The sequence below is a fragment of the Clinocottus analis genome, unplaced genomic scaffold (genome assembly GCF_023055335.1).
Source record: "Clinocottus analis isolate CAN_PGR_092001 unplaced genomic scaffold, fCliAna1.0.p SCAF_5, whole genome shotgun sequence".
Lineage (NCBI taxonomy): Eukaryota > Metazoa > Chordata > Actinopteri > Perciformes > Cottidae > Clinocottus > Clinocottus analis.
This window is the reverse complement of record NW_027176207.1, coordinates 11835226-11860329: the sequence shown is the minus strand read 5'-3', so window position 1 is coordinate 11860329 and position 25104 is coordinate 11835226. Positions and strand designations below refer to the sequence as shown.

Here is a 25104-nt window from a genome sequence, read left to right as displayed (position 1 = left end):
GAGTTCAAGGTCGGTTGTACTGGAAGATGAAGGTGATTAGAGGGTTAGTAAAGAGGTGGTGGAGGGACAAAGAGCTTTTCTGATTGATTGATTTTACCCAGATATAGAGATATAGCTTCAAGCTCAGAACACAGTAGAAAGGAGATGTAAAAGTCATGTCAATGAAAATATCAAAACATGTCGATAAAAAGGTTAATGTAAAGGCAAATTTAATAAGAAAATGAATTAAATAATGTTACATACAAAGTGGTTCTGTGGGAAATATTGTGTGAGGAACTGTTGTGGGAATCAAATGGTAAAGTATTATGGCTCTGTCTGTTGATCACAATCTTATATATTATTGTAAATTGTAATTCCCCTTAAAATCTTCTGGTAGTTAAGCTTTAAACATGTAAACTAAGCCTGTAATGTATTTGCAGACACACACATCCACTGGGGTCCACTGTCAATACTGGGAGACACGATCTCCCTCAGGCTTTCAAATTTGACAACTGCAAACAGAACAAAAATGACTGAATTGACTGATTGAAAAACAAGACTTCTACTCCCAGAGGAAGAAGGAAATTGTCTTTGACCTCCTGAGGATTTCATGCATGAAAAAAATGTGTTCTCATTTTCTTGTACGAGAAGGAGCTCCCCGTGTCATATCCTTTTTCTGATGCACAGACAGCACTATTTCATGCTGGGGAAAGGAGGAGGGGGTTGTTTGCTGTCTGCAATTTTGGTGCTTGAAGGGTATAAAACAGCAGGTGTGTTCCTGTTTTTCCTTAGAGGTCCTTATCTCTTTTTACTGTCCAGGGTTGGCTCAGCAATCCTCTCTGAAGCTACTTTGCAGCCGCCTGCCAGTCGGCACACAAATAAACATGCGCAAACACCACTGCTAAGCATAAACAACAAAAACAGCAAATCATTCAATGGTTTAAAAAAATGCAAAAATCTTTTTACTCTGAAAATCTGTGACAATGGGAAAATCTATAAAGTTTGCAGATTCAACTCGGCAAACTGCTCAAACAAACTACCGGCTTGAAAGAACAGTGATGGTTTACACTATGAGAGGGCTCTCATCCTCAAAGTCATCACCTGTTTTAACATCATCCATGTTGATACAAGGCTAAGACTTTGTTAACTACAGTACATCTACAGTATAATGCTTAATGTATTATCCAGACGCGGGTGATAAAGAAACACCTTCATATCGTTTGTTGGCCCAAAACTAATTTGAGGAGTGGCGAGTGTTCAGGTTGCAGTCTCTGATCAAAGTTCCATCAGGTTTCAGATCTAAGGCTCACGTGCTGGAGTCCCGTCGTGCTCCTTCCCTCTTTGCAGCACGTTTTGGTTGACAGAGGACGCAAGCTGTCCTCGCTTCACTGTGGGGTCGCGACCTCCTGCGAATGCCCTTGTAACACTGCAAGGAGATACCCAACTCCTCCATCCGAGAGCTGAAAGATATGCGCTGTGAAAGAGAACAAGGCCTTGGTTAAGACACCAATAAAACAGATTGTCAGGAAGGCATTATGACCTCTTTAAACTTTGGCCATGAGTTTAATGACTGTGTAAATGTGATCAAAAACTGTATAATATAGTCAACTCAGGCATTATTGAATACGCAATTTATTGAACGCTAATTGAAGTTTAAACTGAAGGCAATAACATCTGATCCATCTTTACAGGAGATCGCCTGCAGCTGAATAAAGTAAAGTAAGCAAAACACCAGAAAAAAAAGACACACGTAAAATATAAATCTCTAAAAAAAGACTTGTAATTGCTGTCGTCTCATCATAAAATCCAAGAACACAATGAAGAGTTGAAGGACAATGTTTGCTGTGCGACATCATAATGCAGGGAGCTTTGAATTTATAATGTGGTAATTATTTGAAATTACAAAAGAGAGGGCCATCCTAACGAGAAGCCTGAGGCCTATTTGATTCTGCAGAATAATACATTGCATTTAACTCATTAATCTTCAATAATGTTTATGAGCCTTTTCGTTTGCTCTCCTCCAGAGGCATTGCTCGCAAAAGTTATTTAGCAAATTATTATTCATGGCACAAAGTTTTCCCGTTTTTATCTGTCGGTCTTTGCATCCAAAGACCATAAAAGGTCTTCCTCTTTCATCCTCAGCCTAAGGGTTTCAAACAAATGTGGCTTCCTGCAGAGTTTCCCACGATTACCAGTAACACTCCGAATCAGTGGAAAACCCACAAATTGCAAGCCTCAGACCGAAAGACTGAGAAAGAAGAGCTTAAACTGCATATTGAAATGTATATATCATTTTGACTTGGCAGAACACATTAAAAAAAATTTAAAAAATGACTTCTTTAAATTGATCAATTCTTCTTTTTTTTGTAGTAGTTCATATTTTCTTTTTTTTTGTTTATTTTGGTGAGATTATTGTGGCACTTAGATGACAAGGTCAGTATCCCTCTGTGATCCCATCCATCATTACTTTGGTTACAATGCCCTGCATACAGCAGAAGTATCAGGGGACATCTAAACTCGACACGTTGTTCCATCATTGTTAGCCAACCAAACCAGTCCATCAACGAGCTTAATGAGGAGGAAAAAATTCAAATAACCTTTCCTATCTTTTGATTTCCCAAAAGGCATTCAGAGTCTGCCTCTAAAGTATACACAAAATCCCACTGAGACTTTATTGAACAAAATAAAACTAGTTATTTAAAAAAAAACGGTTATTTAACTGGTGCGAGCAAGAAAATAGTCGGGCAGCCCTGCTGCAGCATTTACATTATTTATTTAGTTTTGTAACTATCCTGAAAAAAGGGTGCTGAAAAGGATATACGTCAATGACTCACATATGTCACATAATATAATATAACTTGCAACTTAAAAACAACATCCAGATGTCCTGAGGGTTTTTCCTAATTAAAGTGATTATTTGTAGGCTTACATTTGTAAAGTGATCCTTGCATGTTCTATAACAAAAGCATGCAAATAAGACGGGGTTGTCACTTATGGAGCAGACGTGCCTGCATGAAGATAAAATGTATTCTCTTTATAAAACAAGCTTGTTAAGAACAAAGTAAAGTATTTGACTGCTTAAATATAACTAGTATAAAACCACACATAATAATTATTAAACAATGTCATAATTTAATATTGGTCTGAGGACAAAAGAAGGAGGACATCTGAGGACAGAATTTCAGTTGAAACTAAATCAAAGGATTGGAAGAAGGGATGTGATGTGAGCATGAGGGTCAGGTATTAGAGGTCAAAGGGTCATGAGGATTGACTTACACAGGGGGCAGAGAAAAGGACAGCTAGCTACAAACCTACTGTCTATAGTGTGTCTACAAGGTAAATGTGCTGCCGTGGCTACTCTGTGTCGTCCCCTAGAAGCCTGCCGCTCTCCAGATCAGTAGATAAGGAGGTGCCAGAGGAGGAGGTGGAGCCACGCCGCTGAAACTGACGGGACTGCACCCCATAAAAGAAACAGAAGGCCTGACACGAGCATGCAGAGAAGAAGAAAAAAGAATGGAGCAGAAGAGAGATCAAAACAGGCAAAAAATGGAACAAAGAAAATAAAAACACACAGCAAATAAGAAACATAAGCATGTGAAGCAAGAAAGTAATCATGTGAATGGCTCAGTACTGATTTTCATTCACAGCATCACTTTTGATAACCGTGTGGAAATGGATGTTCTTGTTATCGAAAGCAGATAGAACACATGATCCTGCTAATTGTAATAATTAGTAATTTTACATTAGTGCTTCATTACCAGGCAGGGAAGATGTAGCTTCAGGCATATTCCAGTACTGATGACTTATTGGTGACATGAAATGTTTTAAAGAAGTAAGTTACAAAATGAATAATACTTGAATGCTTTACATGTCTGTCAATTCACTATCTCTAACCCACTGTTTACTGTGTAGGCCTGTCAGGCACAAATAAGTCATGAATCCATTTATGCACTTTCTTGTTTTTTACACCGGCAAGTGAAAATATGACTTTGAGTAAATTACTTTTCATCAAGGAACCAACATCTAACAGGCACTTCCATAGTTCAAAAATATTAATTGGTACGTGACAAAGAAAGACTTGACATTGCTTGTCTCTAAAATATAAGCGTATAACTTATTCTCACGCACATTTTCAAACCAACAATCCATGTAACAGCATCTTTTCTTCTACCGTGCCTCGATGAAAACAAAGATTTAATCATGAACATCTAACATTAAGACCGGTCATTTGTCATTATCACTCCCCAGAAGTACAGCAGTGCCTCACTCACCTCCTCTATGTCAGCATTCCTACGAGCCTTATAGATGAACTCTCCGATAGCTACGAACACAGAGAGAACCAGACCAGCAGCCAGGACGATGAAGATACCGCCGATGTTTTCCACGCCCAGAGCACTGGCCTCCTTGTTGTCCTCCTCTGGGCAGCCATTGCCTCTCCACCACTTCTCCTTCATCATGTGCAGCTTCCCTTCCTCCTGCAGCTGAAGGATGGCAATGGTCACTTTATCCCGGTATGGTGACCCTGGCAAAGACAAATAAAAAGGCATTATGTAATGACGGGGCATTTATAAAAAACTTTAAATGCCCCATTATTCCAATAAAGCATGGCAGCCCTTCCGAACCACCCCTCTGTTTACAGTGTTTTAGTGAACCATTTTTCTCCCATGAAATTAAAGCCTTTGCTACGTGCACAGAATTAACTGGCTGGAAACATTTATCATGAGGATATAAAAGGGCCATTTGCATTTGTAATGTTTATCATTATTTAAAAAGCATTTCAAGTAAGATCCCCCGGAACAAGCAGAGCAGAGATCAGGCGACTGCAGCACACGTTGATGGGGCCGAGCAGTTGAAGGAATCATGTTTAATAGGTTTGAGAAGGAGGCTTCTGCCCCAATTCCACTAAAGCATTTCCCTCCACTATCCAATGACACTCAGGGGCCTAAAACATTAAAACATATGGGACATTCAAGCCTGTTCATCAGATAATAAAAGAGCGGAATAAAGTCGGCTTCAGTGCAACTCAGCCGAAGCATTGCCGGATCTTCCCTGAGGGCATCAGTGAGTTATTTAGCTTTAACCTAAACCTGAACCTGTACAAAGTCCCTGCGCTGGGAAACACGCATTAACACACACACACACACACACACACACACACACACACACACACACACACACAAACAAAAATGAAATAAGTCATGGGTTATTGGAGAGGAAAAGTAAAACCATCACTGATGCTCACTTAGATTTAGCTCTGGAGGATGGCATCATTGTCCTGCTTTTGCATTATCTTCTTTTTGGTTTGGCATGTCACAAGCTCTGCTTTGGACTACAGTCATAAACACATACTGTAAGTAAATGCATTGCTTGGTGTAATAGATTAAAAAGCATCCGAGTGGTCAGCCACAATATGTACCAGGTCCATCGCAGGTGTTCACCGGTCTCTTCTCTTGTTCACTCTTCACAGTCTGCCTTCAGATGAAGCTTGCTAGCTCTTGTACCAGCAGGGGAAAGAGGCTGAATACAGACACATGATGCGGGCTGAACCACCGGAAGTTCAACATCACATTAGACTGGATGAGCGACCGCAGTGCCCTCTACAAGAGTGCCAATTTAACTTTCTGAGGAGGATCTGGTCATTTTCCATTTGCAGTACTATGCTGCTGATATTCCTCCACTATGTGGGGGGTCATAACTACATCCTGCATGGTCGTGTTCAGGGTGAGAACAGCCAATAATCCTAGAAATAAAAAGCTGATCAGGAAGGTTGGCCAGCGAGTAAGGGTGAAACTTGAGGCTCTGGTGGTGGTGTGTCAGACTCAGGAGGATCATATGCAGTACCTTTCATCACCTGCATGCAATATGTCTGCTTGAATATTACAGGAAGTCCTATCTGTTTCTGAAGCTATCAAACTGTGCAACTTCTCCCTGTGCTGCTGGGAGTAGAGCCTTGCCACCTTTGAACTTTGGCTTTTGTTAGCATCGGGCAATACTGCAAATATCTTCTTACCGCCGTGTTGTTTGGTAATCAAATATATAAATAGTCAATATTAAATAAACACATAGTAAAGCCGATTTTTAATGAAGTAGCATAATTCATATCAATTTAGTTTTTCTGAGAAAGTTGACTTAGTATGTGCTTGTTTTGATCATTTTAGATGACATACTTGTGAATCACTATAACTCTAAATATGTTATCATCATTACTATGAAAGACAATAAATTATTATATTGAATTATTGCCAAGCCCTAGCTTTATATTGTATGAATAATTCCCCAACTATTTGCTTTATACTTTTTAGTTTTCATGATTCCATAACTAGGCAAGATTAGAATTGATAAAACAGGTAATAATTGCTATGTAATGATAGAGTGTATAATTATAGGTACTGTGAAGTACTATGAAGTGGATTGAGATGCCCATACATCTAAATGTAGGACTTGTAATTGCCAACCTGTGTAGTTGTGGAATATGTTCTTGGCGAAGACAGGATGTGTTACTACTCCAGATCAAAAAGAATACTTTTAACAGGCTCTGCATTTTATTTTTATTTTTTACCTTTCAAGAGGAAGAGAGAAAACACAAGAGGGACACAATACGTTAAGCACTGCCAAAGTAAACATCGAAGAGTACCAACTGCATGAACGGTCCAGTAGGTTGACTCGCTTCCAGGTTAAGTTCTGTATCCAACAAACTGGCCTGAAACCTTACGTTAACATTGGCAGTGAACAGCTGGCAGAGCTATGTTGAGGATACAGGATAGCAGCTCTGTACTTTTATTCCTGAAGAGTGAAAATGCAAACTCCAAATAAATTGAAGTTCCTATCTACAGTATACAGCTGACATTTACAGATATTCTATTAATTTTCAGAAGGCCCTCCCGAAAGTGTGCACAACTGTGATTTGCTTAGAGGCTAAATGTATAAAGTCTACTACGGAGAACAACCAAGGAATGTTTATGCATCAATCATAAACAAGTCTTGCTGTACTGAAGTTACAAGGGGAACGCTAACCATCAAAGCACAAGGTCAAAAACTGTCTGCAACAAGTCATTATGTTCTAATTTTCAATAAAAGTTATAACAATGATTGTTCCACTAAAAAATATTTTCTTGATCGACAGTTCTTTTCATTTGCCACTAACTGCCGTGGTGCCAGGGATTAGACCTACAGTCTGACAGTCACTTACATTCTCTTTCTTCTTACCAATAGGTGTTCCCACTCCGTAGCCCTTGGAGTCTATGAGACCTCCAATCTGTGTGAGGTTGCAGTTTCTCTGGCTGATGTATTCGATGCTGGTGGACTCCATCAGCATGGCGTAGTCTGTCGTGAGGACCCGGGTGATGCCCTCTCTGTTGTTCTTAACCAATGCAGTGTTCTTCCTGCTGCTCATAAACGCCCACATCTTCTCGTAGGTGGAGATCTTTGATTTCTGCAAAAGTAGGCAAAAGTATGCAATTGCATCGTGTGTGACTGTGGTTACACATACACACCCCATATGTACTCACCTATATTTTAAATGTTATCATAAACACTTTCAACAGCAAAATGTGTGAGACTGTGGGATATCTTTATGATACTGTGTGTGTGCGTGTGTGTATGCGCGTGTGTGTGTGTGTGTGTGTGTGTGTGTGTGCGTGTATGCGTGTGTGTGCGTGTGTTTCTCCTTGCTCAGTCAGAGAAAATGGGACAGCTGTGTTCTAAATCTCCTCCAGCTGATTCAATTTGTTCAAGCTATCAACACAGCCTGCTTCTTCCTATCCAGGCAGACGTAATCACTGGCTGCAATCTGGGAAGATAAAGCCCTGCATGGATCACCCCTGCTGAGCCACCAGGATGCAAGGAGAGTGGGTGGCGATGGGGTGAAGGAAGTGGCAGCCCTGCCTAAGGACATCGGTACAGCGTCATATTATATCATACAAACTAACAATTTAACATATGTTTGACTTCACGACAGACACCTCAAAACGCAAACACAAGTAGTCTTGATATGCATCTTTTCCACTTCCTATGAATCTGCATTGCCATTAAAGTAAATGCTACTCTTTTTTTTGCCCATGTCTTTAGATTTTTTTCTATTTCATGGGATGTTTGGCAAAAATGCCGGATGCGGAAGGGATCAAACTGTCATCACTGTAACTGTATGGAAGGAAGGTTACTGTACAACTGATTCATACTCACAAGTGATTCATGTTAAAGTACAAAAACACAGCAGAACTTGAATTTATGATACAGGAGTACACTATTTTTTTAATCGAATTTTTGTTTGTAAACTTGCTGGAGATTTACATCTACCAATATAATGTAAAACCAAAGTTCAATACCAAGCATTTCATAATTATCTTTTGCTTAAGATGACTCGAAATAAAGAGCTGCAGAATTAAATGCCTTTTGCAGGTTCTTCACCAATGTGTGCAACATAATTTGACAGGATATACTACTTGACATGAACTATGGAAAAAACAAACTAGTGACCACTTGTACCTTGAAGAAGGTCATGGTGGATCCATCCCTCACCGCCCCATATTCAATCCTGGTCTGCTTTGCCAAGTCGTCTGCTGAGTCGATGGGTGCATCCATTCGTTCCACCGTGAGGAAGGCAGCCAAGTTGGCCGTGTAGGAGGAGATGATGATTAACGTAAAGAACCACCAGATACCCCCAACTATTCGAGTGGACAGAGCCTTGGGCATCAGCTCTGAGCCTGGAAGCACAGGGATGGGGAACAAAAGGTAAAAAACACATACTGTTTGTGTGAGTACCATATAATTCATCCAAATCAAAGTGCCTTGGTCATTTGGGGGTTATCTTAGGAGCTTTAATTGGATTTCTATCTCCCTCCCTCTCTCGTCTCGGTCTCTCGTCTCGGTCTCTCGTCTCGGTCTCTCGTCTCGGTCTCTCTCTCTCTCTCTCTCTCTCTCTCTCTCCCTCTCTCTCTCTCTCTCTCTCTCTCTATCTCTCTCTCTCTCTCTCTCTCTCTCTCTCTCTCTCATAATAGACCAAAAAAAGTATGCAAAAATAAATGTGAGTCCATATGCCAACAAACTTCATGAACCATAAAACTGAAAAAGCAGCATGAACAACCTTCTTTATAGTTAAATCTCGGTGCGAGAAAAGAAGCAAAGAAGATTGAAGAATGCATTTATCCCAATCAACGCACCAGCTTTGCAACACCTGTACCTGTTTTTACACCGTTTTCACTTGAAGTGGGCAAATGATTTACTGCACTTTTAAAGTCAACTATTTTGGAGGGTTGCTTTAACAGCCATGTCTCTATTAAGGAAGTTATTCTCAGTCACAGTGTCGCAAAGAAAGCTCAAGTCCACTGTTGACCACCAAACAGATAGTTACACACACCACACATATGCCACAAAATAAACCAAGACCTAAAGGCATCCACATTGTTTATGAAAACGTCATATGCTCGTCCCTCCTTTTATAAATTTGACGAATGTGGCTTGACGTCAGCAAAATTGGAACTTTTCATCAGCATCCCCATTACTTGGACTCGTGTCGTCAGCAGGTTTGTTGACCATCCAATCAGGCTTGTCGGACTTATCCGGCCCAAATCTCCTGCCTCAAGGGAGGTCAAGCATCGATGAAGTTCAACATGGTTGTTATGACACGGTATGGTTTCAATTAATGGGGACTGGACAAAGGCTACGTGGAAAAGGCATTCACAGAAAGTAGGAGCCACATTTTTAATAAACAACTTAAAGCACAGTTTAAAGTGACAGTACAGTCTTTACTGCTGGACAGAGAGTTTGTTAGACAGCTCTACAGTATGGCTTTGGCAGCTTTTGCTGTTATTACCTTTTAAACGTACAATATCTGATTCTTTTGAGTCATGTTTCTGACCACCTAACACACTTTTTTCACTCATGGGGGAATTATCTGTTATTTTAGCAGCTATGTTCACCAGTTAGGCGCTAAGTGTGTCTGTCTGTCGTTTATCAAAGCAAGCAAACCGCTGCATTTTTCAACCATAAAACAACATTGGTGAGCTCGGTAAAAGTAAAGTGAGAAGTTCTGGGCCAGAAAAACAAAATGAGTTCAAAGCTTTAGAGCTGGTCTTACAATTTGAAGGACTTTTTGGAGCAACCCCTTTCACAGACAAGAAGCCATTGTATTCTTTGCTAAGCTAAACATATTGATTGAGTTAAATACCTTGCCGCATCAGAGCTCCAACGCCAAACCAAAAACTGTTAAGTAAAGTGAAATTGTTCTGTATGAGAGTCGAGGACGGGTTGCATGGATGTGGGTTGTACCACTCGTATGGAGTAAACCTGCAAGACAATAAAACAACAGAAAACAAATGAAAGAAAATATCACAAGATATTTACTACAGCATATCTGCATGGGAGCACACTGTACACTCATTTCACTTCACCTTGATTTACATTCGGATTTTCACAAAAATATATCTTAGCAATGGATAGGTAGGTGGAATGTCCTAGAAGTGTTGTTTTTTTTAACAGCATCTGACACAGCAATCACTCTTGGCTACCTAACAAGCAAAATAAAAGCCAATCTGGAAGGCGCCAGGCAGCTAAAGTATAGTTTTGACTGTAGATATGGAAATTTGCTCAACACTCCTGCCATTCCCAACTTGGTGATTCTTGTCATGTGAATTTGATACACGATTGTATGTTTTTAAATGCTTAGTGGTGTGCTACAGTTTTCTTTTCTGTACAATTTAAAATTATTAATGAAATGGTATCAATCCATCCTCTTACCTGGCAATCACAAAGAGCACACAGCTAACCCCTGTGCAGGCTAGCAGCACGTACATCCAGATGTCCGGAGACAGGGGATTAAGGAAGGAGAACACGCCTGGATTGGTGCCGTTAGGTTTGCGGTATAGGATGCTGATACCTAAGGTCATGAAGGGCTTGGAGAAGTCAATGACTTTCTCTCGAACATATGTGATGGTCAAGGGGGCCACGGCAAGGTCTGCAATCTTGAAAAGACAAAAAACAAAGTCTGCCTAACTTCATCTGTTACTACTTGACTGAGAATATACTAAAACTTTTACATTGAGAATAAACAGGGCCCAAACGGGGTTCACATGGAAATCCTTTAGGGATACTTACTCCTCCACTAGCTCATAAAATACAATTAACAAACCCAGAGGTTAAAGCTTCACAAAGGACATAATTACAGTTTAGGAGGCATTTTGTATTAAGACATGCGGTCAGTAGGTATTTCCAGCAGCAAATAGTCAATTGTTGTCATCATCTGGGTTAGATAATGCATTCTAACATTGGCATACAGATGGAGATATCTATCTATCTATATATATATATATATATATATATATATATATATATATATATATATATATATATATATATATATGTGTGTGTGTGTGTGTGTGTGTGTGTGTGTGTGTATATGTGTGTATGTGTGTGTGTTAGTAAAATATAATTAGAATTCATCACTATCACTTACCTGTTATTTGTTAAAAGTCCCGCTTAGTGAGAGGCTAAGATAATTGATTATGCAATACAGAACTGCACCTTGTATTGATATTATCAAAGACAGGAACGTGATTCTTCTGGTCTATACATACATCACCAATAGGAACACAAACAGGCTTTGTTACCATCTGTGTACTTAATTATAGACTCATTTATTGATTCAGTTTGAATGCAAGATGCATCACTAGCTTGCTTCTCCAGCCACGTTGTAGCCTTGCCAAACGTTAGTTTTTGACTTCTGCCGAAATAAATCCTCGTGGTGATCATTTGTGAAGAATATCTTTCTGAACAAAATGTGTACGTATCATAAACTTGTATTTGCCATAGTTTGTTTTTTGTTAGGGGAACCAGTAGGATGCTAAATTCTGTGGTTTGTCTACAAAAATATGTCACCCCTGCAGAACCCTCTATATACTGTACCTGTGAAAAGCAACTCCTGTTGTGTGACTGTAGTTAACTCACATGGTCAATCAGCTCCCGCACCATCCCATTCCACTCTCCCTTGTCATTCTGGGCGCCGTATTTCCCATCAGCCACCAGTCTGACCTCATATGTAAAACCTAAGATGTTGGAGAGCTCCTTCAAAAGGTCCAGACAGTAACCCTCAAAACGATCGTTCCCAATCAGCTCCTTCTCTGACTTTCTCTGCATCACATACGGATTTTCCTGTACAGCAAAAGAAAACATATTTCACTGTTTTTAAGGCATATTTCTTTTACTGATTTAAATAGTTTAATGCTGAGTATAAGGGAAATGAACTTTAGGTTCGCACCTTATTACAACTTCAAGCTAATGATCTGCCGCAAAACATCCAAACAGCACCTCCAATTGTCTTTCAATTAGTAGGTTTGAATATTTTAGTATGTTTGGACTAATAAATCTCCTGAAACACATTTTCTTCTATGCTCCATTTTCTCTGTTTACATCTGGTGCGGAAAAGGATAAAATTGTGAAAATACAAATTCAAGCAATCTACTTCAGCAACAATTTTCCACTCCTTAACGCCTGTCCTCCTTATAATTTCCTCTTCTCATGGCAGGCCCAATCCCAATGCCCTAAGGCCTTAAGCTCCGAACCGTCAGGGACTTAACTCACTTCACCTGCTAAATGTTTGAGTGGGAGAGGCTGCAAGAGCTTGAAATAGTATAAATATGAATGGAACTGTAATTTGCAAATGCATGCCACATTTGATGACAACAAAACATGTACAATTGTGGGTTCTCATTTCAAAGTTTTTAACTGCCAGATTTAAACATCTGCCAGGCTCTTGCTTCAGCAGACGAGACAAATAATCTATTTATTTGTTTTTGTCAAAACAGCTTACATTAGACCAATTAATCTAAAAAATAAAAAAAAAAGATTGTCTATCATTAAATCCCTATGATTTAATAGAGTTTCATGTACCATCTTAAATCTTTAATTTAATATTTCTGTGTAAATGTAACATACCAATCCCACACAAAGTATGTAAAAATGCTGATTTATGGAAAGTGTGCTCAAAGGGGCGTAAAATGTCTACGAGAAAGCCCTCAAGCGATCAATGATTTGACAGCGCGACAGGCCTCAGTCTTCGTGGACTTTGCAGGGACACATCTCAAAGCTGAACGTGTGGACATTGGGATTGGGCCATATTTCCCTCTGTTGTCCGCCTAGCTGCACTCTACACATCCCCCCTCCCTATGCTGTCCTCTGTTTAACCTTCCTTCTCACCAGTATCGTGGTGACAATAAGTGTCCTGTTAGCCAGAGAGTCCGTCACATTGTTATTCTTCTCTCGGCTGGACTTCTCCGTCAGGTTCATCCCTCTGTACGAGTTCCACACGGCAATCTGCAAAGACAAACAAGACTTTAGATTTTTTGGCCACATGTTCTGCTTTGACTAGAAGAGTACTACGGCAGACAACATTTTAGTCCATAGATATTTGCTTCTGTTAAAACGTTGTATTGAGCTTTATTTTGACATGCGTTGCTGTTAAAGGAAAGAAGCTGATTGATTATTCTTATTTTATCTGAAAGTATAAAGAGATGGATTAGTCTACAGGTCTTAACAGGAAACTAAACTGCTCAGATACACTACATTTATAATATTTTCTGATTTGTCAAACGGAAAAATGTAAAAAGGAGTGTTGAGGTTGAAAAACCTGGCACATTTTCAACCTTCTGCTTCATTCATTATGCTACATTTCCCTTTGTTCGTCTGTGCTCTGAGGATTCTGGGCAAAGCTCCATTTGATGTACAGTGAATATAAAAATGAAAAGTTGCTTGTTGCTGCCTGTATGAGACTTTTCTGGAGAAAAACAATATCATACCAGTTGTGAGCACCAGGTATTGAACTGAACGTTGACCTAAAAACAAAACTGTTTTTTTTTTAATAACAAATGGGTGAACAGAAATGCTTTCACGATAAATTATTGCTTTGAATTGGCATGGAAATAGCATTGATATTTCATTCTGTTTGAATCTCAAAAATATGCATATATCAAAAACAGAAAACAAGTGTTACTTACAATAACTGTTAAAAAACTCATTTTTCATCATCGTACAACTTGAATATTGAGCTGAAGCGATAAAACATTGAGCTGATTGAGGATCTTCAACTATTTAAATGAGAAAATTATACCTTTTAGTGTTTTTTTTTTACAGCTTTCAGTTATTAGTATTTGCTGATTTGTTGCATATGTGATACTAAACTGAATATCTCTATGGTTCTAATCATTTTTTGCTGATTTTGTTTTTTCCCTGACATTTCATAGACTAAATGACTGAGTAATTAATCCACAGAGCAATCAATAATGGAAATAAAGGTTAGTTGCAGCCCTACTTCAATATGATGGTGAGGGATTGGAAATCCCAGCAGCAGGGACAGTACGAACGAAGAAGGGCAGACAGAAAGAGTCAGGGGCGCACAGACAACGACATGGTGTTTCTCCTCCATACTGTCACAGTAAAGCTGTGAATGAGAGTGTCCAGTTCATCCAACCAGCAGTATAATCCAGACAGTTATCAGATTAGAACAGGCGTCTGGCGGCTGAATTTTAACCCCTTCAAATCCCCTCACTAGCTGAGCAAAGGTCAAGGGGGCTCATGACATTGATGCAATACAGTTAAGTGCATTAGATGATCAGGGCTCATTGTTAAAAAAAACCTTCCTCATTTTGCTGCTCAGTCTGGGAACAAAAAGTAATGAATTTGGGTAGTTTGAGTCAGAAACAATGGCATTCACTGCATAAAATGATGAGTAGTAGTGAACGCATCAGTACCTCTTTTTAAAGCACTACAGAGGGTACAGATTTTTTTTTTTTACAATATATTTTGCACAAAGGGCCTATGTGGGATTACCTATTGGAAAAGATAACATGCATTTCACTCCTCATTACATTCTATTTTATTCTGTTCAGCGAGCCAGCCAGACACAAAGTGTGCTCTCTTATGACCTTGCTAAAAGCACTCTATATCTCCACCGTGGCACTTTCACAAGGGTCCACTGTGCAGGAGTCCATTAATCTGTCTTATCTCTGGACACTGCAGATGAGGAACACAGTGAATGGGTTTGGATTTAATTAATTGTTTTGTCCTCATCCCAAAGATAAAAATGTACCAAGTGAGAACAATATTTGTGTTAGTGTGGAGGGCATTTTGGTCTCAGATTGGGCAGTTTCACCCAATCTAGCTTTGGTTGTGTGTTGTAGAACTGTGTTATTTTGGGAAATATCACACTCTAATAAATATCAATCACACGGTTAGTCAGTTTGAAGTTCAAGCAATGAAGTAATCTGACCAAACCAATGAAATCAATACTGAAATAAAGCCTAGGATGACTGCTCGGCATACAATCATCATCTTTTAAACCCCTAACTCGAGGATTTACTGTGTATAACCTTGCAAATTAATCATGCATACCAGAGCAGCTTCCAACAACAAAGTGTGCTGTAAAACTGACAGGAATTCTTTCTTACACGCTAGGAGTAAAATATTATCTATGAATCCTAAAGCTCATCTCCATCCCACCAAATCAGGCTGGAAAACCGTTACCGCAGAGCAGGAGACACACTAAGCCAGGCCAAGTAAGCTGAGAGGGGGAGAAAGTCAACAACTTTAGGAGAAAATATTTTATTTCCTTGCAGACGTTCACTATGTATAGTTCCATCATCCTCTTCAGAGTGTATTTTGCACCCCAGTGCTCAAGAACTTACACGACTGCAACTGACTGATAATTCATTTTTCATGACCATCAAGTCAAGCGTTTTATGTGATATGCTTACCATGTTGTGGTATTTCCTCTGAGGGGAAGCTTTTGAGGACTAAAAGTACTGAATGGAATTAAAATTACAGTATAAATCACTGCTGCTGCACCTTGAGAGCTGCTGCCCGCCTGCATACACGTCTCTCTGACAACTGAGACAGAGAGGAAGAACTTTGTCAACTTCTGACAGTAAAGTATGAGTTTGAGGGGATGAATGAATTCAACACCCCTTCTTTCACTCATCAAATACTTGGTTTCAAGCTGATAAGACGAGGTAGTTAAGTAAAGGACAGTTAATTTGCACTTAAGTATTCATAATATATTGTCTGACAGAGTGATTTAATAAAAACAAGGTTGATTTGATATACATCTTTAACATCACATTGGAGTGAACATGCTAATTGTGCCCTTGCCTCTTCAACTTCAGCTGTCATCTCCTCAGTTAACTGGATTTCTCTCGGCAGAAATTAAACACTGCTAGCAAATATGATTTCCATGAAAGTATGAAGGCGGTCTAATAGCGAAGCACATTGTTAGTAGTGGACTGACAAGTCTCTGCAAAAGTGAAGGAACTGTATTTCCTCTTACTTCTTTCTTATTACACAGGTACCAGCTATAAGGAATGACATTGCATCATGTGGACTTGCAGGAGTACGTACTTCGTACAGAGTCATGTCTATTTCAACAATGTAGATCTCATTTTTTTTTTTTCTAACACTGCTTATAAAGTTTTGAGAAGAGTCTGGAATGAAACTGAAATGTCAAAGACATGGCATTTCTGTACACAAAATCAGTGAAGAGAAACAAGGTTGACAAGGCAAAGAGTAGGGAAGTGCGTGGCATACAGAGTGGGAAAAGACGGGAAGAAGACGAAGGACAACAAAGGCATAGACCAAACATGGCACTGGCACAAACCTTGATCCACCTTTTCGTGAGGCGACTTCCGCCCTCCACAATACCCTTTTGAAAATGTGGGGGCAACATGAAGCACAAACAGTGTGGGGGGAAAAAAATCAGTTGTTGCAGCATTATAAATATTTATGACCGGACAAATGTAAACCAAATAATAAATGTGCAGATGGGTCATGGAAAACAAAATCTCTCCAGCACCTTGCTCTCTTTCATACACACATACACATACATGCCGTAGTGGAATGATCAGCCAGGGGGGAAGCAGCGGGAGAGTGGTGTAATTGGCTGTTTCAGGCCCCTGTGCTCACCCTGGCAGTGCCGTCCTCTTTGAGGCTGATGATGTCCAAATCAAAGTCTCTCCTCAGGCCATCGGTCTTATTAAGAACAATGTGCCCTGTCAGTCCATCCCACTGTGCCTACAGAGAACAGAGGTAGAGAGAGAGAGAAGTGGGAGATAGTCTCAAATGCTGTCTGAGTGAGGAGCCTTATTGAAGCTCCCGAGGAAACTCCCTGGAGGAGCGTGAAGGGGATGGAGGCAGAGAGAGGAAGTCAGTGTTGACAGACTGCTGGAAGACATCAGGTGCCGACTGGAGGGCATCTGTAGATTGTTTTTGTGGTAGAATCTCAATACACGTTAATGTGTATGTTCATGACAGCGATAACTACATTTGCATGCATATAGCATCTTTACAGTAGGGGAATTACATTAATCATTTGGTCATTGAGATGCATCTATGATCTGCATGCTACACAACTAAATGGCTTATCTAAATATGACTGGCCGCCCACAGGATTTCCTACCCGGCACTAACATTCAATTCAATTGTTTCAACACATAACATTTTATTTTTTTTTACTAATTTGGGATGATTGCTGAAACCCAAGACACGTATGTCAATTAAAAAGTGATTATTCTTTTTTTGCTTAATACTGAGAGTGTAAGGGAGGTATACATGAACATAAAATGTTATGCCAAGTTTCATCTAGCCACTAATATTTGATAGAGATTTACTATGTTGAGTATAAACTAAAATTGAGGAAATGCTGAAAACCAACCTTCCCCTTTAGAACAAGATGTTCCTCAAGATGAGCTTAGGATGAGTTATGTATGTACTTTTATGTTATAATTGAAATAAACAGAACTTTGTGCCTCACTCAATTTTAGACAGCTAGAAGTACTAGTTCTTCATGACAGGAACATTAGGAAATCTTCCTGCTTAAATTTCTTAGTGAAGAAATATTTATTGCAGTAAAAACATTATGAAGTTGATTACGAAATAAAGAATTGGAATATGTTAAATAAAAAAAGTAACACGTTTTCTACAGATATTTCTATAAGAAGTCAACATTTAATAACCAGGTTATTACATATATTTGTTTTCTATTGTGACAAATGTGTGTCCATACATTTAAGATACAATTCAGTTAATTTTCTCCACAGAAACCCACTCATTATTGTGCCCTGAAATAGCTAGAGGGGAGTGAAAACATGCAGGTTATAGTGCCCAGGATTATATTTCAGCCCTTTAAATGAAAGCTGTGCTCTCCTATTCTGCATTGTCTCGTCACAAACGGTTTTTAATTGAGGGCTGCCTTAGAAATATTACTGGTTCTTGTGATCAAAAAAGCTCTTATGTTGTGATAAATTGCACAGGAGGACAGATGCTCCAAAGGCTGAACAATAGCAAACAAAACAAAACTTTGATGAGGAAAGAAACACTGAGATGCAAAGACTGAGAGAGAGAGAGCAGGGAGGAGAGAGGAGAGAGGAAAAAGGAGAGAGGAGATAACAAGTGGAGGAAGAAGGCATGAAGCAAACTGATGGGATTGAATTTGAATGGCGGGTCAACGGCCCTCTGCTGGATTTAAGATTTATCTTCAGCGAGAGGAATACACTCATGCATCAAAGACCTCATTTCTGTCTGTAGGCATCCAGTCTGACAGTCAGGCCAAACCACATACTTTCAAGTTTTTAAGCACATAAATACCGTATATTTTCATGTTGCGTACTTTCAGAAGCAAAGCATGGCCTGTCAGGAGGGACCTCTGATGTAACATATCACATGAAATGATCTGGCATCCAGTTTTACTTACGACATTACATGGGAAGTGTGGAAGATAACGCGTTCACAAAGTAATTTCAAACTGAAACACATCGTTAAAAATAGATAGTGGTCAAGCGGATATCGACAGGGGTCGCTTAAGTCATGCTGCTGATGTAACAAGGTTTTCAGTCCTCTGTGATCGAAGGCCTTATCTGACACCGACCTCTTTGAAGAGGTTCATGAAGCGAGGTCCGAAGCGCCAAGGTTTGTGCCGGTGACACTGCAGGGAGCTGACGGTCATCTGAGTGGCCCGCTGCGACGCCACGGCCACCATGAACACTGCATCATACATCAAGGCTGCGTCTGTCTGCGGAGGAGTCAGTGAGGTGTAGACGCAGCATACAAATGAGCATCGTTGGCTTTCAGCAGAGCAGGTGTTTGTATTGTCAGCGCCCTGTAATATAGAATAACATAACAGTGCGCTACTTACAGTCATGATTCCATCCATCAAGCCACTCTCTTGTTTGGGACCCTGCAGTCGCTCCATGGCCCATTTGTCCATCGTGGAGGCGACCCACGGGTCATCGACGTTCAGCAGTCGGAAGCCTGTCATGTTGACCCCGCTGTAGCGGTAAGGCTCCAGGTCCAAAGCAAACAAATCCTTTGAGAGAAGAGAGGAGCAGGAGGGAAATAGAGATGTGTCGGTTTGTGTATATCTGTGTTTGCGTTTGAGAGCAAAAGAGCCGGGCAGAGATTTAAGCTCGAGAACAGCGTGTAACTTTCTGAGCCTTTTACTGTGAATCGATGAGTCACAGCAATATCTTTTTAACATTCCCAGTGAATTTACAAAGCCAGTTCAAGTCCAAATGACCACAGAAAAGATGAGCTTGGTTTGAATTTGTCGGGTATCTTTCATAAAAATCTTGACAGCTTTTGAACTCACCAAAGTCGTGAAGAAGAAATGGTAGTACTCTGTCATCATTCCCATTGATGAGAGCTGCAAATTGAGAAGAATTAAGGAGTTTAAGATATGTCAGGACAAATATGATGAGTTCTTCAGTGATTCAGCGAAAGTTTCAGAGCTTTAAAAATAATAATAATAGTTTCAACCTATATAGAGCTTTTCATAGTACACAAAGACGCTTTAATAATAAAGTTATTTTATTTTATTTAAATAATTTCCACACTGATATGTTTCAGGTTTTGTATGACATTCAAAACAAGGTGCCACTAAACAAAATTATAAATACAACATATGAATGAACTATGCCTTGCTTATAAATCAAAGTTATAAATCAAAGTTAAAGTTGTGTCCTTGAAAATTGTTATTGATTGGCAATATAGATTTTCTTTTTAAAACATGAACAAAAGTATAAAATGTACAAATACTACAGACTAAATAAAAGGATACAAGACTAATCACCACTCAGTCCACTGGGCATGTTGGAACTGATGACTGTCACTAACATGTTTGTCAGCTTGTTTCATTAACAATCTGTAACTGCTGCTGACCATCTGTGTTAAATTAGCTAAATCTTAAATCCATGTGATGGGAAATTAGTTGTGCACCATTATATATGGTGACTTTGATCAGTGAAGTTGTATTTCATCCTTTTCTTATCATATATTTGTGTAGCTGTCATTCAAATGTAAGGCTTAGCAAACATGCTATGTAAGTGTTGCTCTCAAAGGGCACACGTGTTGTCTGTCAAACAAACTAATGTAAAGACGCTAAAATAAACCAAACCTGTTTGAGGAGCTCTGCAGCCATGCGATAGGAACAGTCAAAGAGAATGAAAAATTCTTTGTCTTTTTTCAGTTCCTTAAGCAGCGGCCGGGCATCTTGGTTACCCGGGGTCAGCTGACGGATCTTGATCTTCAGGTTGAACTTCGCCGGAGCTTTGATCAACTCCTGCATCCGCATCAGACCTGCAAAAAAACAACAAATTAAACGGTTAAATTACACCCTCTTCACAATTTGTTAGTCTTTGCTGCACGGCAGGACGAAATCAGGTCCTGTTCAACAACCTTTCAGCAGAGAGCGTGCCCTCATGGAGACCTCTGCCCTTCAACTGAGGGATGTGACCTCTTTTCACTGCGTCAGCTTGTTGCCCAACACCTTGCATCTTCTTCTTAGATACTTTGTTCTTAAACACATCAAAAGGTATAAAACACACCTGTGTTGTCCAGCCTGTGAACACGCCCCACATTCCTGTACCTTGTGTATGTATTGTGTATCATGTGTGAACAGTGGTGTGTAATCACGCAGGTGTGTGTCCGTATGACATTTCAGAAAAATACATTTTACAGTAAAAAAAAAATAAAAAGGTGAAAAAAAATTTAAATCTATAAACTATGACATTTCAACAGCGGCATTTCATACTCTGTGGGTTGTTGGTAGGGCTTCACTCTGTATTGGACAATTTGGGGCCATCAGCCTTGTGATTTGGCTCTGTGCTACCAGCAGCTGTTTGATATGAGACATATGTGCCCTGTCACAAATTGGGTTCACTAGCCAGTATGAGGAAGGTGACCACGCTAGACAGTGAAATTGCATTTTGTGAGTAATTATAAGCTTGACATATGAATATATTGTAAAGGTCCACAAAACACAAGCCCGCCCTTTTGACCTTTTCTCCATGACAATTCTTTACTTCAAATGCCAATGTTATAACTGATATGCAGTAATAAAAATCTTTAGCTTTTGTGTTTTTCTAGCCTTAAAGACTGCATTATATATTAAGATGCAATTGTGCTGTGTAAGATGAGTGAAATGAGCCTTACTGTTTGATTACAATAATCAATTATTTTCTTTTTCAAAAGTAGATTTGGTCAACAAATTATTTTGTTGAGTTGATATCACCCAAGTCCATCTAGCTAATACTACTTCTCTTCTGAAAATCCACTTTCATTTCCACATAAAAAGGCTGACTAAATCAAGTGGGCTTACGTTTCATTAGTTTCCTTTTCATGCATGGACAAATATAATGATTTCTTGAAGTACATCTCTGACTCAATGTTACAAATGACATTCCGACTGATAAAAACCATTTGGCCCTACCTGTGCTGTCCTCATAGACCACTGTCAGCTTCCGCCATTTAAAGAAAGTGACCACGTCCAGGATGGCCCTGGCGATGGCGGTGTACTCGGGATACAGGTTGATGAAGAAGGTATCTTTGTTGTCCACTGACGGGTGTTTCCAGCGGGTCTGAATGTGAGGGACCTCCAGAGCGTTGCAGATGGACTGAACAGCACTGACCGAGGAGCTGTGAGAAGGCCCGAACACCGCGACCACCCCAAGAGCCAGCTGGTCACACACTGGTGGGAGGAACACAATGTCAGGTGGCAATTTTCAGGTAATAATTCCATTGTAAACTATTAAAACAGAAGCTATTCATATGATGTACAATACCGTGTTTGTTTGTTTTTTACCAGGAACTGAACTTTCCTAAGAACTAGCCTAAATGCATTAGCTTTAATTTATGTGAGGACAGATGAAATGATAGAAAAATACTTATTTTACAATGGTTTGGGTTTCATATTGTGTTTATGGAATTAGAAACTTAATACAAATACAGCCATGTATTATATAATATATTATGCTAATCCTATTTATCTAATTATTTCACATATCTACAAAATGCATGCAGAGACAATAAAATGACACCGCTTCATTCCCCGCTGTGCTTAAGAAGGAAGATAATAAAACATCCATCAAATCAAAGTGACCCTTAAACTTTAAAGCTTAATATATGTGCCTTATAATCATTCCTACCTCTCCTGGAAGCCTCAAAGCCATCAAACAGGTTGATCCTCTGAATGTCGTAGGTGAGAGTCGTGTTGGGCATCAGGCTCTTGTTGCGGTTTATGTTATTCACGGCAAACTTGAACGCCAGCTCATCCATACTCACTAACTCGCTCTCCCGGGTCTCGAAAATACCACCTGCACATGGAGATGAAGGACAAAGACACCGTCACTGTACAGTCTCGGTGATAACAGATATTACATTAATGGATTCTGTGCTCCTCTGTGGGTTGAGCAATTTTACCAGCTTTGGTTAAATGAAAACCTTTTAATTCCACCAAAGTAGAAGAACCAAAGTAGAAGAAAGCTAGGAAGGACTTCCAAAGCAAGTTATGGTATTATTTAAGGAAGGCAACGGGAGTAATGTTTATTTTAAGTTTATACCAACAAGCAGTTGAGACTGGTTTAGGTGAGGTTATGATATAGAAAATGAAAGAAGGAAAAACATACTTTTCTTTAGAACATAGCAAGATCCACAAGTCAACTAAAGAGAGGTTGGCTATTGGCAGCAAACATCCAGGTGTGCACCTGAACTGAACCTAAACACCAACATGGAACTAACTTTGAGAAGCTTCAACACCTCGAGTTGATTTTGAACAAGAAGACAAAACAAATATACTATAATCTACAAAAAACATAAGATAAGATGTCTTTGTTAAAACACAAAACTATTTCTTGTTGGAATTAGCAATAGAGAATAGCATATTCCTATCCTCTTTGATAATATAGAAACCACTTTCTGATAAAACACGGTTTAAAAGTAGTAACTAATACCTGTATAAATGGTTAAGTAATGATTGTTTCAAATGTGTTATTAGCCATTCATAACAACACATTTTGGTTTGTCAGATTGTATGGTGGAGTATTAGCATTACAATGTAATGTGGTAATCCATTAAAAACACTCTCTCACTTTTTATAAGACAAAGGTAGAACATGTGGATACAACAAGTCATTAAATGTTGCTGTTGTAAATGTTGATAAGATGATAATAAAAAGCTGTCAGATCATCTTTCCAGAAGAACCAGAGAGCAAAACAGTCCAACTGTCAAAGGGATTTTTTACAAGCTGGCAACCCAAAAATGTTTAGAGAAAAAGTTGTAAACTGTTAATGTGAACAGTTACAATGTACAACTCATTTATAAAGGATGTCTCATGAAAAAGTAGAAAACGTATATTCATCCCACTGGGCCAGACATAGGAAGGAGACACAAGAACAGATGCAGAGGTCTTCAGTAAACCAGACGAGGTGAGCAACATCCATATAAATTATATTAGTTACAAAGCAGCACTGCACTCCACTCAATCTAAAATTACACCAAATGTTCTCTATGTATTTAAAGAGGGTTATTTCAAATAGTTATTTTTATGCAAACTAAATCTCCTGGCCATAAATAAATCCATAAATATGTTTTGTCCACAATAAAATAGAATATTTGGAGCGTCAATGCCTGCGGCTTCAATATTCTACGAGCAGAGAATTCATTATAGGAATTCCCACAGAGGCATGCAAATGAAGATAAATATTAAGCACTCAAAGATGAACAATCATACATTTTCTCCGAAGCACAAAGTAAAGTCTCAACACTTTGTTTCTCAGTGGGGAGGCTGCTTCTCCACTGTTCTGACTTTAACCATTTGGGGACCCGGGGCCACAAACAACTTGCTGCATGGACCAGCTGTCAGCCGGCTTTGAAGGAACAACGCTGTTCAGACAGACATCTGAAATTGCCCCTAAACTCCTCATCAACATCCTGTCATCCGGGTGCAGAAGATGTGAAGTGTGGACTCAAAGGCGAGATGAAATGAAAGTAGTGTAATTGCTACCGCAGTGTGAAAGAGCAGGAAATAAAAAGGCTGCAAGAGCTTCTCGTGGAGGTTCAAACCGGTCTTATGAAAGACGAGTCAAGTCACATCAGTCAAGAACAAAGAAAAAACATTGGAAAAGTTATTGTCGGTCTGATAGTTCCATTAATTCAGGATAGTTTTCTCTGCCCTTAAGCAGCAGGTTTTCACTCCTGTTTGCGCAAACGGACTAAAGTCATAAACGACTTCATGTTTGTTGTACTATTTGTTCAGATCTAATGAAATGCTTCCCGTCTGTCCTCCGCTGCTGATGTGCTATAGTGATTAATAGGTAACAGGGACTTCACCAGCTTGTACTCCTACATTTTAACACAAAAATAACAAAAAAAATGTGTCGGCATACCTCTATTGTTAGACCTCTACACATCCAAACACTTATGGCTGAGATTTAGAGCTGGATTCATATTATTTTTATTCTTGGCATTTGTATAAAATGCACTCTTACTTAGAGAAACGTTAACTGTAGATCATTTTGTTGATTGGACCACGGAAGCCTTTAGCATTTCAATAATTAAAAGAAAATATAGTTTTACCACACCGGCTTGAGTCCAACAAAGTATTAAGGTTTGATACCAAACTGCAGAGTCTAATTTCCACAGACAGGCAGTGATAAGGGTCCAGAGGAGACGTTTGAGGCATTCTGACTCATTGGGCAGCCACAGGTTGACGATTAATTCAACCTGGTTAATGTTCCTTTCATAAGAAGCAAGGAAAAAACATAACAGATCTTGGTAACAACTGCTGGTCAAATACTACATGTGATATATTGAGATTAG

The 25104-nt window shown here is 39.3% G+C and overlaps 1 protein-coding gene across 2 annotated transcripts in view; it reads right to left on the bottom strand.

The window, feature by feature from the left end:
* Positions 1–257: 257 nt before the first annotated feature.
* LOC137802177 (glutamate receptor ionotropic, kainate 1-like) overlaps positions 258–25104 on the bottom strand; it is a 30304-nt gene continuing 5457 nt past the window's right edge. The window contains exons 2-17 of one of the 2 annotated variants that reach the window (XM_068599814.1): positions 22434–22601; positions 21719–21976; positions 20405–20586; positions 19601–19654; positions 19148–19318; positions 18881–19024; positions 16921–17028; positions 16616–16660; positions 13168–13284; positions 11920–12123; positions 10714–10937; positions 10145–10263; positions 8464–8681; positions 7186–7411; positions 4251–4501; positions 258–1453 (exon numbers count right to left, since the gene is read on the bottom strand). In XM_068599814.1, coding sequence (XP_068455915.1) covers positions 1286–1453; positions 4251–4501; positions 7186–7411; positions 8464–8681; positions 10145–10263; positions 10714–10937; positions 11920–12123; positions 13168–13284; positions 16616–16660; positions 16921–17028; positions 18881–19024; positions 19148–19318; positions 19601–19654; positions 20405–20586; positions 21719–21976; positions 22434–22601 — 2657 coding nt within the window. In that variant the 3' untranslated portion in view covers positions 258–1285. The remainder of the gene's footprint in view (positions 1454–4250; positions 4502–7185; positions 7412–8463; positions 8682–10144; positions 10264–10713; positions 10938–11919; positions 12124–13167; positions 13285–16615; positions 16661–16920; positions 17029–18880; positions 19025–19147; positions 19319–19600; positions 19655–20404; positions 20587–21718; positions 21977–22433; positions 22602–25104) is intronic. The other variant, XM_068599816.1, reaches the window with a different exon arrangement.